Source organism: Lichtheimia ornata (assembly GCF_029851405.1).
Source record: "Lichtheimia ornata isolate CBS 291.66 chromosome Unknown scaffold00043, whole genome shotgun sequence".
NCBI classification, from domain to species: Eukaryota; Fungi; Mucoromycota; class Mucoromycetes; order Mucorales; family Lichtheimiaceae; genus Lichtheimia; species Lichtheimia ornata.
Window position 1 is genome coordinate 59,562 of NW_026695363.1, and position 18,584 is coordinate 78,145.

At 44.3% G+C, this 18,584-nt stretch overlaps 7 protein-coding genes across 7 annotated transcripts; 2 read left to right on the plus strand and 5 right to left on the minus strand.

Moving 5' to 3' along the window:
* Positions 1 to 193: 193 nt before the first annotated feature.
* Positions 194 to 978, minus strand: O0I10_008240 (uncharacterized protein; the record flags this gene model as incomplete). The annotated part of the gene is made up of 2 exons (XM_058488246.1): positions 194 to 722; positions 785 to 978. 2 exons carry the CDS (start codon positions 976 to 978, stop codon positions 194 to 196), a joined length of 723 nt encoding a protein of 240 aa, XP_058340931.1.
* Positions 979 to 2,092: 1,114 nt separating this feature from the next.
* O0I10_008241 (uncharacterized protein) lies at positions 2,093 to 2,803 on the minus strand (the record flags this gene model as incomplete). The annotated part of the gene is made up of 3 exons (XM_058488247.1): positions 2,093 to 2,299; positions 2,358 to 2,578; positions 2,644 to 2,803. 3 exons carry the CDS (start codon positions 2,801 to 2,803, stop codon positions 2,093 to 2,095), a joined length of 588 nt encoding a protein of 195 aa, XP_058340932.1.
* Positions 2,804 to 4,715: 1,912 nt separating this feature from the next.
* On the plus strand, positions 4,716 to 6,345 carry O0I10_008242 (uncharacterized protein; the record flags this gene model as incomplete). Its single annotated transcript, XM_058488248.1, has 5 exons — positions 4,716 to 5,451; positions 5,519 to 5,618; positions 5,693 to 5,748; positions 5,810 to 6,181; positions 6,245 to 6,345. The coding sequence occupies 5 exons, from the start codon at positions 4,716 to 4,718 to the stop codon at positions 6,343 to 6,345; spliced, it is 1,365 nt and encodes a 454-aa protein (XP_058340933.1).
* Positions 6,346 to 6,826: 481 nt separating this feature from the next.
* O0I10_008243 (uncharacterized protein) lies at positions 6,827 to 8,610 on the minus strand (the record flags this gene model as incomplete). Its single annotated transcript, XM_058488249.1, has 3 exons — positions 6,827 to 7,433; positions 7,504 to 7,981; positions 8,070 to 8,610. 3 exons carry the CDS (start codon positions 8,608 to 8,610, stop codon positions 6,827 to 6,829), a joined length of 1,626 nt encoding a protein of 541 aa, XP_058340934.1.
* A 437-nt stretch (positions 8,611 to 9,047) lies between these two features.
* On the minus strand, positions 9,048 to 10,934 carry O0I10_008244 (uncharacterized protein; the record flags this gene model as incomplete). The annotated part of the gene is made up of 1 exon (XM_058488250.1): positions 9,048 to 10,934. The coding sequence occupies one exon, from the start codon at positions 10,932 to 10,934 to the stop codon at positions 9,048 to 9,050; it is 1,887 nt and encodes a 628-aa protein (XP_058340935.1).
* Positions 10,935 to 11,649: 715 nt separating this feature from the next.
* Positions 11,650 to 12,331, minus strand: O0I10_008245 (40S ribosomal protein S17; the record flags this gene model as incomplete). Its single annotated transcript, XM_058488251.1, has 4 exons — positions 11,650 to 11,769; positions 11,849 to 12,143; positions 12,219 to 12,229; positions 12,329 to 12,331. 4 exons carry the CDS (start codon positions 12,329 to 12,331, stop codon positions 11,650 to 11,652), a joined length of 429 nt encoding a protein of 142 aa, XP_058340936.1.
* A 1,042-nt stretch (positions 12,332 to 13,373) lies between these two features.
* Positions 13,374 to 18,472, plus strand: O0I10_008246 (uncharacterized protein; the record flags this gene model as incomplete). The annotated part of the gene is made up of 11 exons (XM_058488252.1): positions 13,374 to 14,073; positions 14,136 to 14,449; positions 14,536 to 14,838; positions 14,892 to 15,012; positions 15,068 to 15,383; positions 15,461 to 15,582; positions 15,641 to 16,051; positions 16,107 to 16,452; positions 16,510 to 17,347; positions 17,408 to 18,189; positions 18,250 to 18,472. 11 exons carry the CDS (start codon positions 13,374 to 13,376, stop codon positions 18,470 to 18,472), a joined length of 4,476 nt encoding a protein of 1,491 aa, XP_058340937.1.
* Between the last annotated feature and the right edge of the window lie 112 nt (positions 18,473 to 18,584).

Sequence of the window (18,584 nt, forward strand, 5' to 3'; positions counted from 1 at the left end):
ATATGCAAAATTTACTGAAAAGGTGTTATGAGCTCATGTGAACACGTTATTGATGGTAAATAACTCTTGTATTAATACGACGTAATGGTAAGTTGAATATACAATAACAGCAGGGGATGATATTTTTATACCAAAGGATGCTTATACAATACGCACAGCGTAGTAGGTGAGAGGAGCTCGTTTTTGGATGATCTTAAAACATTGGCAAGTTCATAATCTTTTCTTCCGCAAAGAGAAGTGCTGCCATAATGTAAAAGGCAACAAGGGCAAGGGCAAATGAGAACCATCCACCGGCTACGGTAAGACCAGTGACACCGGTGAATGCACCAAGACCACCAAAGAAGAAAGCGCTAAAGACCAAGAACAAAAGGAAACGTACAATCCATGGTTGCTTGAAGGTAGCAACGAAAAAGATAGCCGCTGGTATGGAAAAGGCAATTTGCCAAAGACCAAGACACATTTCAAGTTCATGCATGCCAGCCTCCATAGCCGTGTCAAAGAAGCCGCCACCACCCGAAAACATAATGCCATATGAGAACCAGAATCCACTGTATGTCAACATGGATGTACCACCAAAGGTGTTGCCTAGCAACAGTTCAGCGATACCACAGACCAATTGACCCATGGCTGAAAAGCCAAGAGCGACACCCATAATCGCCTGTGGGATGTGGACAACAAGACCAGTGTTGTATAAGCCTACCATGAAACCACCAACAGCGAAGCTAAATCCAAAAGTGATGAGTATATAAAATGTAATTCATAGTAGAGGCTCTTTTCAACTTACGCGCCCATACCAATTGGCATTGGATTGCCAAATTTGCGTTGATGCTCTGGGACATTGCATACGGGTGCACCTTGGGCACCATGAGCACCAACGGCTGCTGTGCTTTGGTTTGATGTTGATGATGCTCCTGTTTTCTCCATATCGAGGACGATGCTGCCTTCACGGTATTCAACCTGTGCCTTGACTTCGCTCATGTAATAATGAAAATGGGTGGTTTGGATATGTGTGTGAGGGTGTTTGCCGGCTTTGGGATTGCGTTGCGAAGAAATCTTGGTACGTCATGGATCCAAGGGTTATTCTTATATAGCCTTGTACCTCTTGTCGTACAGATGTGAGCAAGTTGTTGATACCCTGTGGTTTGCTACATTATTTCCCCACATTCACTTTATCTCACTCCGCCTTAAACTCCATATGGCAATGCGATTCCTCCTTGTCCATGAGAAAAAACCAATGGCAAAGGCATCCTAGCGCTAAAGAAACAAGGCCAACGTCTGTATAAAGAGCTAATTCTTCCCAAAATGATCATATTCCCATAATATACTTTTTCTTTTACGTAAAAGGGTAATAGATCCATCCATGCAAATGCCTATTGTCTTTTGACAGCAAAAGACAATGAATAGTTGGACCAAGTATTCCATTAATGCAGCTTGAATTTCCCGCTTCCCGGCGTCATCCGACAATTGCCACAGCCAAACTCCCAAGCAATCTCGAATTTCTAAGCAGGAATCCCACGAGTGTCTTCTCTCCGATCCATCTTTGGCCATCCATGAACATTGCTGTCAATCCCTTGGCCATATCCACATCTTTTGTTTTTGCTTTTTTGAGAATCTTGATTTCCAAGTATTCGATTTTCTCATCAACACCATATGTGGCAGAGCATCAATGCCCTCTCCACATCACCAGATCCATCCTATAGGTGCTTAGTATCATGATAGAATACTCGGATCGGATCATTGCTATGTAGGGTTCAGGCACACTCAACATACAGCTCATTAACAAGGACGTCTTTTTCATGAACAACGTTGTATGATCCCATCTTTGCTTTAGACATGGGTTGCCGTATCCAGCTACTTGTGCATGATATCATGTGTAATTTGCTCCCATGGCATACCCAACATCTTGTCATCTGCATTCACACACACACACGTATACACACACGTACGCACACACACGCACACCCAACCGCAGCAACGTATTCATTTATGATACGATTGACATTTCGTGGGAAAAGAGCTTGACAAAGCAAGAATGACATCTTTGGATCAGGCTATCATTATTCTTTATCTGGAAGATGGCGATGGGTGTTATCTATCCATAGCGAATACCTGTATAGAGACCAACAAGGAAAGTCGACTTGAATTGGATGTTGTGTGTGAGAAAACCGACAAATCGGTCCCAATGACTACGAATATCGCGATGAGTCACCCGACCATCTTTGTCCACATCCAAGCGTCGTTGGTAGCCACCCTCAAGGCGATCCCAATGTACAGTGATGTATCCTTTGAATGACATGTACTATATAAACTACCATCAGCATGATGTATAGGCATTGATTTGGGCTTTAAAGACTTGCCTGCAAAAAGATAAAACCAGCACCAATAGCTAATGCAAAGAGCTTGCCAACTTTTTTAATTAAATAGCCCGTACAGACGCCAAGGACCGCACCAAATGATAACTCGCCCGTATGGAAAAGACTCTTGCTTACTTCAGCATCGGTGGGTTTTCGTGCTGATCCAGGGTTATCATCAAAGATGCCAGTAGCAGGAGGAGCAGCTGGTGGGATGTTGGCATAAGCTGTTGTATACATACATGGCTCATGTTTTTAGCTTGCGTATGTAATTTTGGCATTGATTCTTTACCTTGTTGACAAAGCACAGGCTTTTTGAGAAAGGCAGAGGATCCAATGGTTGCCGTGGCAATGGCAAGCGGCTTAAGGCTGGCTTGGAAACCACGCATGGCCGTCATTGTTGATGATGGTGAAGCATCCACAAATGAACGTCGTGGTCCATATTGCTGCATTGTGGAGACACAATAGCGGCGGTTGAAGGTACCGCACATTGGGCGGGTATAAACAATGGGTCTAATGGTACGTAGCATGATAATAAAACAACAAAGGAAAAAGGATAGCTTGACGTTAAAGTATAAAAAAGCTCGGCTTGTTGGATGAATATTAACCTCGGTGATTTTTTCAATGGATGCCTTTAACCACAACCCGCTGTTCTAGATGAGTGCCCTTTGATGATACAAATAATGTATCCATGGAGCCGGGATGATCCAACAACCTGGGTCTCAATGCGCATAACGATTATACACATACATACACAATGCTCGGATAAATGTTCTACATCCTTAATGGAAAGGAGCTGCCTTGTCCTACAAACCCGTTTGATAGGCTTAATCGAGATGCGTGGTTGCACCGATGGCGGTCGTACACAAGATGAGGTATCACACACTTTGTTAGCAAACACTCCGCTGACATACAACCCCCCCAAACTTGCTTCCATGGTTGACCATTTGTCCATCATACTATCATCAAGAGGGGGATGTTGAGTATACATGTTCCGCATTAAACTGCGAAGAGATGTTTAAATGACCCAGTAATGTGGACCCACGTGTGAATCCGGAAGGCCGCGCCTTTTAACAATCCCCAACCCATTTGGCGGATTACAACAAGAAGAGCCAAGTAAGCATCCCGCGGATCATGTAAACAATCATCGTTAAAAAGATTTGAATTGCCCATCTTTTAAGGTAACCATGGCAACTCATTGACAACATCAACATTGTGTAACGCGATGGCGAGGATATCTAGGTATGATATCAAAATTAAATGGGTGGATCAAATATCACGAGGATAAGCCTGTCCGATATGAATCATCTATCTTTGATCTCTCGCTCTCTCTCGCTGGTGGTTCATTGTCCATGTGGCGTGTTGTCATATAAATACAAAAGAATGAGACATGTCCCAGGTTAGATTGATTGGCACTTGCCAACAATGGATATTGTTAATACGATGCTTACACAGATCACATAATTGGACAATCCCATCTCTGCTTGATCACGTGCTTTTTTCACAAGGTGATGCCACTCATAAAAGGCCATGTGACTCAAATGCCTTCAATGGGATGTATGAAACAGCCAGCATTATGAGGTACACTTCATAGTGCTAGTGACTCCACAACCATTACACTTTTAAACATTGGTAACGTATACCTTATCATAAGATACGTGTAGGCTTTATTGCTTGTGTCTCAGGCACATGCCAGATGCGTCAAAAGTGCTGATGCATCAAATGCATGCATATTTGTATACTCATTTATCCTGAATGTTTTCAGCTATAGTAGTAAATGATTGCTGCTGGTGATGAGCCTTATGAGAAGGTGGGGGGTTGAGGGGAATGGGCAAAGCAAGGATGAGGATCGACGAGAGAGGAAAATGATTCATGCGGAGAAAGGGCTATGCAAGGTAGAGCAAATGTGCACCTGACTATGTCTAACGAGGTTAATTAAACAAAATCAAGGAGGAAAAGTTGACATAAACATTACCGATATGCATATGCTGCATATCCATGTGTGCTGACGAGAGAGTACATTCATCGATGGAATGTATACATAATCCCCAGAGGTAGTTAAGAAGGATTTTCATGCGTGTAATTTGTGTATCATGGGTGGATGATAGTATCATGGCAACATGAAGGAAGGAAAAGTTGTATCATTTACAGTGGTTGTGTGGATGGTCTGTTCTCGTTGGATAGGTGACACAAAGCGTGGAGGCACGCACACACCTAAAAAATCTCCTCCAAAGTTGTCTCCTCTCCATTTCCTTTTTCCTTTCACGCCGTGTCTGTCTTCAAACGCACACACACACACACACACACACACGCACGCACACTCACTCACCCCTACAACCTTATACAACAACTTGTCCATAAGCCATGCTTCCTCAGTTTGGATACATCGTAGCTCAAGCAGGTGCTGATGCCCATGTCCCACCAGTCCCACCATCGGGATTGCCTCCACCACCACCGCCGCCTCAATACTCGGGTCCAACTTCGGCCATGGGCAGCAATCCTCAACAACAACAGTCGCCATTACAATATCGTCATGAACTACACACTCCTCCTCCGTTGGATACAAGGCGTGATAGTCAACAACAACGCCCTCCATTACCTTATTATCGACAATCATCACCTCCTTCTCATCATCATCTTCCTCATCGTCATCATCCATATCATCATCATCCACCACCACCGCCTCCTTCTGCGACAACAACAACAACAAGTAGTAGTGTTACTATGCATCATCCTCATCATCCACCACCACCACCACCTACAACTGTCACAGGTACAACAACAACATCATCATCATCCATTCTTCCACCTCCTCCCCCACTTCCATACATGTCATCACCAGCTCCACCACCCGCTACAACAACCGCCACAGTAAATCATTCCCAACCATATTCTATGCATTCATCTCCGTTTCGACCTCCTCCTCCAAAATGGCGCGATGAGATCCCTTCTCATCATGCATCCCAACAACAACAACAACCAATCTCTGGAGGAGGTACAAGATCCACGGCTTCCACGGTATGGCATACTCCTCCACCACAACCACCACCACCAGCTACAACATATGATTATGATCCATATCATTCCCAATGGGATCAAGGTAAAAGCATGGTTACATATATACATGTGTGTGTATATGCATGGATTATTGATTAGGTATTATATAGAGACACCCGATGTATATCAAAGCAAGACCATGAGGAAGTTACGTGAATGCAATGAATTGATGATCACCATGAATGGAGAATTTATGGAACACAGCACTGTGTAAGTTTCAATGGCGCATTGAGTTGGGGGATTAGGTCATGTGCTGATCCTCTATTTGGGGGGTGGTGATTTAGTATTTATCGGAACAAGCTTCAATCACTCCAAGAAGAGTTGCGTACTATCCAAGAAGGTAAACTAGCTCATATGATGATTGATGTTGATGGTATTCATGTATATACATCCCAATCTAGGTACTCATGAAGTGTTCATGGATGAATTGGCCGATCTTGAAAAGGAACGAGAAATCACCATTTCGGATGCCCAATGCATGTACGACTATAAGGTGGCAAGTATCAAGCACCGGTACCAAACGGATATGCACGCAGCAGAACAAGACTATGAAATCGAGCGGCAATCATTGCATGAGACCATCATGGCTGCCATTGATGATCGCAGGAAACTGGTGCGTGATGATCGAGACCATGGATTGGATGTCAAGGATCTCTTTCGTGATGCCTATCATCGTATTCATCATTCTAAACGCAATCTTCGAAAACGACATCCTGATCGGAATCATGCCTCGGGATCACCTTCACGCCATGAAAACTCGAGACGACGGCAAGGTAAATGTTGTTGAGATGAAATCAGGGCATTTATGGGATCAATTATTGACATGCGTGAATTAGCACGACCGAGTCATCCCGTCGGCATCAATGGGACTACATCACAAAAGGAAGAGGATGAATTGGATCAAGAGTATGCTCTGATGAAAGCATCGTCAAAATGATATCTCATCGGCATTCGACTTTTTACAACTACTGACAATAAAGATGACCCAAGAGCATAATACAACTCGACACCATGCTTTGCGATTTGGGATGGCTACGGCTTATTACATACAGCATAGGGAGGATTTACGCCATTGTAACAATAAACCTTGTAATCATTGACCCTATCATCATCGTGTCTACTGATTCTTGACATTGAGGAAAGCGACATAGAGCACAAAGAAAGTGGCATGTTTCAGTTGTCAAAGTCAAAGAGGAGTTGTTCTTTCATATTTTAAGAAAGAGAGCAAAACAATGGAGGATACATGTGTGTGTCTGTCTGCAAGAATGATATATATGGAAGGAAACAAAAGGACATTTGCAAGAAGGGTACTTGATCCAGGTGCAAGCTAATAAAGTTAGATTGGTGGTGGTTGCTGTGTATAGATAAAAAAGAGATGGCATCAACAATGGCTGGGCAATTCAAACAATGAAGAAATTTCAAAGAAAAGAAGGGATGAAGGAGGAGGAGGACGAGGAGTTGGTGCCATGGGTACCCTCATTGTCATTGCGTTGATGCTGTTTCCAAATATTATGGTTGAAGGGTGGATGTGGTTGGTGTCCATGTTGAAAAACAAGTGAGGATGGGATACAAGGTAACATCATCGAACCTACTACGGGTGGTCGAATATGCGATGGTGGTTCATCAAGGTCGCTCAAGAGCCCGGTCGGCAATAAGCTTTCGGCATCGGAAGAAAGGAGGACGTTGTTGTTATTATAGCTGTCAGAAGGTGGTACCTGTGCTGCATCGGCATGGGTCGTCATCGTCATCCAAGCTGCTGGGGTCATGTATGTACAAGTGCGATTATTGCGATGATGATGAAATAGTTTTGGTTGTTGTTGTAATTGGGGTCGTTGTTGTTGAATCAAAGCCGAAGAAGCAGGAAGCAACAACCCATTTTCATCATGGCGAAAGGTACATCGTGTTCCATAAGGGCAGGTCCCTGTTTGATAAAAGGTGCGGCATACTTGCGTCTTGTATTTGGGATGCCTTTCGACATCACGTAGATCATCCTGTCCGTGCGCATATTGGCACTTGTCACCGTACCTATTTTGTTTTTTTTTCGTCAACAATAGCGCCAATGCATAAACATGTCCACAAACACAAATAGACTTACCGGCATATTTGAAGCTCTTCCCAATTACGACAAAGCTCAGTCTTGTATAAACGCTGTTTCTTTTCTGTGGTGATGTTGCTTTTTGCCTGTTGTTGTTGCGACGTACTACTACTTTCATGTGATCCACCCAGCTCGGAATGTTTCCGATCATCGATTCCGCAGCTGCCGACGACATCATGGCCTTCTTCCATTAGATCCACAGCAGCCGCTGATGATGATGATGGCAGCAGCACATTCTTATCAAAAGTATAGCTTGATTGATGCGTCGTGGTATTACTTGATGACAATGTTGGCGGGGCTGGTGATGAGCTGGTGGTGGAAGATGACATTGAAAGAGACCGCAGTCGCGACGTCAGCTGATCTGCCGTAGTAGTAGCAGTCGTTGTAGTTGAAGATGAGTGTTGGGGTGAAGGTGAAGCTAAAGTTTTGGTGGTATCGGTCTCAGCATTGTTTTCTTTGATATCCTTGTTGCTGTTTCCTGATGATGATGCATGCATGGAAATAATAGGTGTGAGAATGGGAACATCGGTTACAACCACAAAAAGAAAAATCTCGTTTTTATATACCTTTTCTTCCGCGATACCGGCGGGACCTCTTTTTGCGATGTGATTGATGAGGGTGTTGATGAAGAGGATGCTGAGCATGCAAAAAGGTGGGTGTGGTACTACCAGGGGATCCATCCTCTCGTTTTTCTTTATCACCACCACCACCAGCAAGGCTTGTTGTCATAGGGTGTTGTTGTTGTTGTTGTTGTTGTTGTCCATCATCATGATCATGCTCCTTGCTGTTGTTGTTGGGTTGACCACAACACTCATCAAAGGAGGAGGAGGAGGATGTTACCGAAGTAAGTGTTGTAGAAGAAGAAGGCTTGTTGTAGCTGAATGCATCATGAGACTGAGACTTGAGAATGGAAGGAGCTATAGTATAGCAGGCTCCTTTTGGACTAACAAGTTGTCCCGAATCATCAAAATACCAGGGACGTCGAGTTGGCTCTTGACAAACGTCATGCTGTTCTTGTTGTTGGTTGTGATGATGATTATCCGCAAAACAGCGTCGAGCAGTAGTAGTAGTAGTATCCAAAGATGATGCATTCGCATGGGAAAGCATGCTTGGCACAAAACAAAATCAAGATTTCAAGCGCTGTTGTTGTTACAAGGTAGTAAGAGGTGGAAGGTTTAAAAAAAGAGGATTGACAAAAAGGGGGAAAGGAATGCGAGCCCGTACATCTTTGACAATTCGAGTTGCTTTACGATGGTCCGTGCACAGTCACGGCTCATTATGCATCTTTGGCTTTCCATGGACTACTACTCTTAAAGCACAGCACCACATGTTGTTGCATGCAAGCAAGGGAATGCCCCTTGTCAATGTTGGTGATATAGTTCAAAATCATTCCCATGCGTTTGGATTTTACCCTCATAACACTGCGCTGGATCCAAGTTTTTGTGTAACACCACAACTGCATATCCTTTTTTTAATGTAGTTAGTTAATGAAAGGCTAAAGTAGGGGTGACTATCCATGGAATAAAGAACTATAAAATTGGTGGTCATTGTTGCTTCTTTTCTTTGTTGATGTCGACGGCAGGCTTATTGAGGGAGTCATTGTTGTTGACACGTAGTCGTTCCACACGATAAGCAAGTTCCTCGTGCGCATGATCGTCATCTGACAATGACAGCAATGATAAGCTGCTGCTGCTGCTGCTGCTACTGCTACTGGAAGACGATGAGCTTGTACTTGTACTTGAATCGTAACCATCCGCCACATCACCACCACCACGTCGTCGATCCTTGCGAGCTTGATGTCTCATTTTACGCTTTTCCTTACGCAGCCTTTTCTTTTCAGCACGTCGTTCTTTTCGTAGCTGATGTCGTTCCTTCCTTTCTTGCTTACGCATCCTTTTCAACTCAGATCGTGTATGTCGACATTCATGATGATCATTGTTGTACCAAGGGTGATGATGATGATGATGTTGTCTTGCAGTGGATGATGAAGAAGCTACAGCTGCTGCTGCTGTTGCTGCATCAAAAGGAGAAAATGAAGGAGGTTGCATTGACGATGGTGGATGATGATGATGACGATGTTGATAATGTTTGCCATAACCATGTGGGTGATGATCCCATCTATTATCATGTTCGAAATCATGGGGCAAAGGTGATGGATAGCGATGATCATCACGGCGTTGATGATGGTGATGACGATGATGATGACGACGACCACTATCCCAACGTCGTGGTGGAGGAGGAGGTGGTGGTACAGGCATCTGTGTTGCTGGTGGTGGTGGTGGTGGTGGAGGTGGTTGCATTGGCATTGGCGGAGGAGGTGGTGGTGGTGGATGATGAGGATGAGGAATAGGTGGTGAATAATATCGTGCTGCATTGTAATGATGATGTTGTGGACCATTGTTCCAACCAAGAGATGATCCCACAGTTCTCAAAACACGCGACCATAATGGACCAATAAAAGGGGGCGGTGGTGGATAAAGAGATGACTCCATAAACATTGGCGCTGGTGCTGGTGGAGGAGGTGGAGGGGGAGGTGGATGATGATGGTGATGAGAAGGAAACATTGTATCATCACCACCACCACCACCTCTTGTAGATGATTCTGCTACTGCTGGTTTGGTATCATAGAGTGGATATGGTTCAGTGGGTTCTTCATATCGTGGTGGATCATGATCTTCGAGGGGTGGTTGCTGTGCTCTTGTTATCCATATATCGTCTTCCTGTGGCATTGGATACAAGTTTTCATCTTGTTGATGTTGTTGTTGTGGTTGGCTGAGGGATTGAAGCCATTCCTCGAGTGGTGCTAGATTGATACGAGTATTGTTTGAAATGGATGTTGTAATCGTGCTTGCCATTTGACTCATGACACGCATGACTTCGGGATTATCTTGGATTGTGTCCCTGAAACGATCCATCAGCTGCCCAAGTTGTTCAAACGTTGCTGCAAATGGATCACGTTGTTGTTGTTGTTGTTGCTCGGCTTCTACAGCCGGTTGTTGTTGTTGTTGTTGTTGCTCACCGTCCACCTGATTAACCTTTTCCAAATGGGGTGTTAATGTGTTGTCACCATAAGGATTGCTGTGCCCCATCATCGTCTCCTCTTCAGGTGCAAACACCCACGCCATCGTTGCATCGTCTTGTCGTCGTTCCCCATAAAGTCGTACAACTGAATTCGATGATACCGCCTCAGGTTGTCGTAGCAACTCGGCAAGTTCCATATCACTCGAGAGGGTAATGACATCGTGATCGTTGTCGCGATAATAAAGGACCAAGTCGTTTTGGTTGTTGAGATTCTGGAATGATGACCATAATACGGCACAAAGCGTATGCCATGAAGTGCATTTCTTGGGTAACGAAAAACGGCGTGTCTCGTTGCCGATGGTCACCTTGAACGTATAGCTGTTGCCTGATGTAAAAGATGAAGATGCCATCAGGGTGAGGGGAGAGAATAAAAGAGAGAGAAAGAGAAAAAGAGATGTGTTCAATAAAACGAACCAAGGAATGACCAAGCTTTTTATAGGTTGCGGATGCATGATTCATCATTGGGATGATGGTGTCTTGGCGCCTTGCTGTTTTTGGTTCAAGCGCCAAGCCTATCGACAAGATTTGCTTTATCATACTTGGGTTGTTGTCTTTACATCTCCCCGCCATAACTATGCTCTGCTTGCCGCGGTAAACGATGGCCAAGATGATCAAGATTTTCCAACATTGGCATTTTCATTTGCTGCATCCGGTCTCGATTGTTATCGGAGATACCTATTTTGTACATAGCTATTAGGTAACCATGATCACCATACACAACGAGTAACCCATCACATACAACAATGGTCAATGCATATCGCATACAAACGCCCATCATGGGGATAGGATCATAAACATCAACAATACACAATAGTGCTTTTGGTGGAGAAAAGAAAATCTGCTGAGGAGCACATGGGGTTCTGTAGTCTGTGACACGATACACGTTCCTGTGGCACTGGCACAATACGCATTGACGGAATTACTGCATCAAGGTACATGACCGATCCACTCTCGAACAAAGATCCCCATCATCATCATCATCATTGATCCACAAGTATAAATCTTTTTGCTGATACACACACTGATAATGGTGTTTTTCGTGTTGAAATTTCAGTGAGAACTAACTTAATCGCGGCGACGGTTGTCACGACGAGGACGACGGACATCGGACTGAGCTTGGACGGTAACAGGTTGAGTGACCTGGACACCGGGAAGGTTCTCAAAGTTGAGAGACTTGAGCAATTCCTATTATATAACAAAAGAAGGCATTGAGTCATTACACACATCCATCATCATCATAGTCCTCTTTTTTTATGATACATACGTTGGTCTCAGGATCGATCTCAATAGCCGAGGTGTCCAAAGCAGAGAACTCGGGAACGTAGTTGTCACGACGTTCACGCTCCTCCTCTTGAAGCTTGAAGGAGATACCACGGACGGGACCACGAGAGATACGCTTCATCAAGTGGGTGGTGAAACCAGCAATCTTGTTGCGAAGACGCTTGGACTGAATGATGGCAACCTCATCGCAGATACGCTTGTTGGTTTGGAAGTCCAAAGTAAGACGAGGGTAGTACTTCTCAATCAAGACGCGGGAGGCCTTCTTGACAGTCTTGGTTCTATTATACAATGTGGCAAATGTCAATTATCCCATTCACGCATGTGCTTGTGTGTATTGTATATCATCCGTTTACCTAACGCGACCCTATCATCCATCATCATCATTAGTACATCCATCCATCCATCCATCCATTGTTGTAAATCATATCTCCTTTCTCTCTCACTCTCTCTTTCACACACTTACCATTGTATCTCTTTAGGGGATGGAAAAAGAAAGGGCAATGGCTTGCATATCCAGCTCGGCAATTTGACTCGCAGCTTCCGGCTCTCCGCTATTCAATCATCCACTCACAGCCCTGCAACCGATACATACTCTTTGCCAGCCCATCCATCTTGCTGTTATTCATAGCCCAACATGTCATCGTATTAATGATGAAAAAGCATGGCTTCTTCTTGTAGACCATTTCTTATGCAATTCTATAGTAGAGTAGGTTTTGAAGTACAATAATAGTGTAGTCTACTACCATTACCAGCAGTCGAATATCATAAAAGCATACGTTGTCATCATGTTCCTTTTCCATCCAAATGTTCTTCTTCATGTGCATGGCATTTGAACCTATTTACATGAGAACCACCTTGCATTTTACCTTTAACAACAAATGATCCTTGTTGCCCAGGGCAACCTGATGAGATTACCAGCTCAAGGACCTACATCAGAGTAACGTAGAATGTATCATATGATGTATTGTATTTGTAACAAAGCTTGCATTTGTTTATTGTTGCAAGTATGAAGATTGACAGCAATGGAGTAGTGTGTCAACAGGTTTATCGCTTAATAGGAAGTTGGGGTCCGGTGTGTATATATAAATCTGCTGTAGTGGGTGCACATGACGCCACGGTGATGATGTTGTATGTGTGGGGCTCTTTGTTGAAGGAAGGGGGTTAGGTTAAGTATGTGAACAATGAAGACTACTTTCAAAGTGAATGAGCCATCAAACAAAGGGAGAAAGGGTAAAGCGAAGAAGGATGATGATGATGGTAGTAGTAATAGCAACCATTTTTATTCATGAGATGGCTAATGAGAAATAAGCTATCATATAGACAATACACATTTACGACTGCTACAACTACAAGGGCGATTACTTTAAAGGGGATATGAGAACGAATGATGATAGGATGGGAGAAATAACGGGGAGGTAGTAAGGATATACATAGAATAGTGTCGGGTTATCGGCAACAGGCTCATTTCTTTTCCCTTTTATCACGCACGCACGCACGGGTATCCCAATATGCAAACGCCGAATGGTGCTGGTGGTGAACCCACAGGGCAAAACGGCAATCCCCATGGAGTAGACAATGCAGTGCCGGCATTGAGTCAACAAGAGACCACGCGTATCGTCCATGAGCAAATTCGAAGCGAAGCCGAGGCACCTGTTCATTCATTTCAACCGCATTCAAGTCCTACAGCCAAACGAGCCCAAGCTGAACGCGCCATTCCAGCTGACCTCTTGCCGGATTTCCGCAACCTTGGCAACAAGCGTGGTGGTCTTCATACTGAACTCGGCACCAATGACGTGAATCAAATTCGACAAGCCCTGACAGCAGCACAAAAAAAGCCCATTGCTCCCGTCAAAACGACACATGTTCGACAACCAAGTAGTGCTACGACCACCCCTCGTACACCCCGCACACCTTCCACTGCTTCTGGTACAGCAGCAGCAGCAACAACAACGGCTTCGTCACGTATACCAGAATGGTATCGAGTGGGTTGGACAGCATTCTCAAGCACACCCAATCCTGGAGGCCCACCCTTACTTGCAGCATCTGAAAAAAAGCTCGATGATCCTTTGGAACAAGCTGTGGCAACCTTGTTTTACAATCGCTGGTGGAACAATACGGCAGCCATCTTTGTCATTGGGACCATCTTTTGGTTTCTTGGAAGAATCGGTGGTGGATTTGTCACATTTTGTATTGGATGTCTCTTTGTAGGCAAGTATTTTATCGTATGTTCCCATACAAGGTATCATCCATGTTGACTTTGTATATAATAGCTACCTACTACAAGACAACCACTGATCGATTCAAGAGAGGTGCACGAGATGACATTGATAGAGAGCTTACTCGACTACGATCTACTGAAGCCGGCGCAGAGACCGTTGAATGGCTCAACAACTTTTTGGAACGCTTTTGGCTCATCTTCGAACCTGTCATGAGTGCCTATGTGATTGAGAACATTGACACCTACTTGGTGGATTATCTTCCTGGATTCCTCGATTCAGTACGATTGACAACATTTACCTTGGGCACCAAACCTTTTCGTGTGGAAAGTGTACGATCCATTTCAGAACCAGAACCAGATACTGTGGTAAGTTTGGTGGTGGTATAAAAAAGAGGAAAAGGGGTGCGGATGTACATTTTGCATGATGGTGTAACATGTGTCACCTACCTTAGTGCATGGATTGGATCGTCTCTTTTAGACCCAATGACTTGTCAGATATGACCAAGAAACAAGTTGAGCGAAAGGTCAATCCCAAAGTCGTTCTCACCATTCGTCTTGGCAAGGGCATGGTTGGTGCGGGTATTCCAGTCCTCGTGGAAGATATGAGTTTCCAAGGATCGATGCGTGTCAAGCTCAAGTTTATGAGCAAATTCCCTCATATCAAGTTGGTGGAAGCTTGTTTCCTCTCAAAGCCCAAGTTCGATTACGTCCTCAAACCTATTGGCGGTGAAACCTTTGGTATTGACGTTACCAATGTAAGTTGTATTTGAATGGCTGGCATTGGATGGATATTCATGGAAGATAATAGATTCCCGGCCTTCAAAGCTTTGTTCGCGATCAGGTTCATGCCATTCTAGGTCCAATGATGTATTATCCCAACGTATTCTCCTTTGATGTTGACAAGTTCTTTTCGGGTGAATTGGATATTAGTAAGTGTAGTAAAAGATCATCACATGGATAAGGGCTGACCTTTTTGGTGCATAGCTCAAGCCAATGGCATCTTGGCAGTAACGGTTTATTCCACCACACCCATCAATGCAAAGGATATCTCGGGCACCTTGAACCCGTATGTTCGCTTTTACCTTGATAAGGCACAAGAACTTGGACGATCCACTGTGCAAGAAAATACCATTGAACCTCGCTGGAACGAGACACACTTTTTGATGCTCAACAACCTCAGCTCGACATTATCGCTTGAACTACGTAATCAACAAACCGGATCCAAGGATCGACGTATTGCACGTGCACACTTTGAACTAAGCGAATTGGAATCGGATGTCGATTACAGCGTGGAAGGCCTGTAAGTACATACATACATACATACATGGGCATGAATACATCACGTGGTGGGAGATGGCTAAATTACCTTTTCAAAAGTGACTTGGATCTGTTGCACAATGGCAAACCCTGCAGCCAGCTTAAGGTTGACATGCGTTATATGCCGGTGTCCAAACCTATTCCACGTGACGATGGTACCGTAGAGCCAGCTGCTGAATCGAGTAAGTTGCATATACGTAATACTATAAAGGCATTGATCACTAATCTTTATATGCATAGATTCTGGTATTTTACGCTTTACTGTCAACGAATGCCGACGCCTTCAATCCGCACGTGTCAATCCTTATGTGAGAGTGATGATCAATGGCGCTGAGCGTATACAGACACCCGTATTCAAGCGTACAGCCAATCCCAAGTTTGAGCGATCGGGTGAAGTTGTGGTGTTGGATCAAACGGCCGTTTACATCCGTGTTGAAGTCAAGGATAGCATCAGCTTTGCCGAAGATACAACCCTTGGTGTTTTCAAAATGTATCTTGTGGAAATGATGCAGCAGCTACAAACGAATGATGGATGGTGGGATCTCATGTATGATAACGGTCAACCAGCACAAGGCCGTATTCGTCTCAGTGTTCAATGGAAGCCTGTAGTCATGTCAGGATTATCAGATGCACTAGGTCTTGGCTTGTATAGTAAGTAATTGAAAAGGAAGCATGGCATGGGTTTTTTATGCTAATCTTTTTACAGCTCCACCTATCGGTGTGGTACGTTTGACATTTTGGCGTGCACGGGATCTTAAGAATGTTGAAGGCGTCACCAGCAAATCCGATCCATACGTTCGAGTTATGGCAGGTGCTCAAGTGCGTACACGCACTGAAGTTATTGACAACAACCTGGATCCTGAATGGGGAGAGACTCAATATGTACCAGTGCACTCTGATAAGGAAGATCTCAAGCTCGAAGTGATGGATTGGAACGCAAAGACAAAGGATCGTACGCTTGGCTTTACTATTTTGCGTATGAAAGACATTGTCAAGCAGTGCTCGGATGGCCATAATCGCTGGTATGAGCCAACCGGCAAGGTCATTGATCAGTAAGTTTCATTGCTAACATCTCAAGTGTGCATATGACTTATGAACAAATAATATAGATGGGCGCCATTAAAGTCTGCTGATCGTAAGGCTGACAAGGGCGAGCTTCGTTACACTGCCGAGTTTTATCCTACATTGACACTTCCAAAGCCCAAAGATGAGGAGGAAGAAGATGATGGCGAGAATGAGAATGAGGAAAAGGCGGCCCCTGTTGTGGAGGAACCACCTATCAATGACCTGCATAATGTACCTATTCGCTATACCCCTGATGATTTGGTCGACTTGATGGCATACAATTCAGGTGTACTCAAGGTCAAGATTCATGAAGTTAGACTCCCAAGTGCCAGCACAGCCTATTGTCAGCTCTTGGTGGATGCATTGATGCCTCAATTCCAAACAGCCAAAATGAAAGGTCGCACGCTTGCATTCAATGAAACAGGTGATGCCTTTGTCAAGGAAGCCGACTTTTCACGTGTGGCCATTGAAATCAAGCCTGAGCATGCGGATGAAAAGGATGATATCAAGATTGGCTATTGGGTGGAAGCCGTGAGCAGCATTGTCAGAAGAATTCAAGCACGTCGTCGTAGCATGGAAAATGATGATGAAGGTGAATGGTTTGAGCTATTGGGCACGACCTTGCCAGGTGGACAAATTCGCCTCAGCTTCGATTACACGCCTCTTGTCAACTTTACTTTGAATCCAAACGAGAGCCTTGACAACCAAGGCCAATTGACAGTGACGCTTTTGGATGCAAAAGATCTGATGGCTGCCGACAAGTCTGGCACGAGTGATCCTTATGTGGTGTTTACAGTGAATGGCGAGCGAGTACACAAGAGTGCAACAGTGAAAAAGACGGTGAATCCTTCTTGGAAGAATGAGCAATTTATTGTGCCAATCGTAAGTGATTATTGTGCTTATCATGTGTGGATCCAAAAAGCTCATCCCTTGGGTATATAGCAATCTCGTGTCACGGCAAGTTTCCGAATTGAAGTTTTCGACTGGAATCAGTTCATGGGCGATCAACCATTGGGCTCTGGTGGTATTTCCATTCGTGGTGACTTTGTCGAGAGTTTTGTGGCCAAACAAGTCAAGATCCCATTGGATGGTATTGAAGGCGTCAGTGGTTATGTGCGTGTACGGTTCCTATGGCAACCACAATTGTTGATCCGGAAAAAGACACATACATCAGTACTCGGTGATACACGCACGTATACCAACATGAATCTTACAAGCACCTCGTTACGTGTACCAACAATGACCAAATCCAGCTCTTTTCTTTCACCGGCTTCAGCTGCTGCAAGACCTTCCCCTACCAACGTAGCACCACCACCGCCACCATCACAACAACAACAATTACCAGTGACACCGCAACCAGCACCGATTGCTCGATCATCACCACTTGCACCCAACAACAGCACCAGTAATAGCTCTATCAACCGTACACCCACAATGAGCACAAGTCGTAATGGCCATACAAGAAATGAATCCCAAGCCTCTTCAATTCTATCTGCAAAGGAGCGTCATAGCGTGGATACCATGTCGATGAATGATGAGATGCTGCAACATGGTGATGGTACTGCAACCGGATTGGATGGCACAGTGTCAATATGCCTCGTTGAAGCACGATCATTGCGTGGCGTTGATAAGAGCGGCACAAGTGACCCCTATGTGCGACTACGATTGGGAAAGAAGCAGGTCTTCAAGACCAAACATGTCAAGAAAACACTTGCTCCACAATGGTAAGATACACACGAATGTCCAAGAAAAAAAATTCATTAATGATGGATGATCCTTTTTAGGAATGAAACATTCCGATGTCAAGTTTCTGCACAGCCAACGCCTATCAACTTTAAGGTGAAAGACTATAACCGTTTCAGTCACTCAGTGGAGCTTGGTCAATGCCAATGGAATCTATGGGATTTGTTACGACCCAATGACCAAGTGACTAGTATTGATCAGTGGCTTCCTTTATATCCCACCGGCCATGGTGAAATTCATGTTAGGATCGAGTTTACCCAATAAAGATGGCACATGCGGAGCTATCGGATGACCCTTTTTTTCTTTCTTTTGCCAAATACCCTTGAAGATGGGATCGTACATGATTTATTCAAAGTGAAAGAATGACTATTACAGC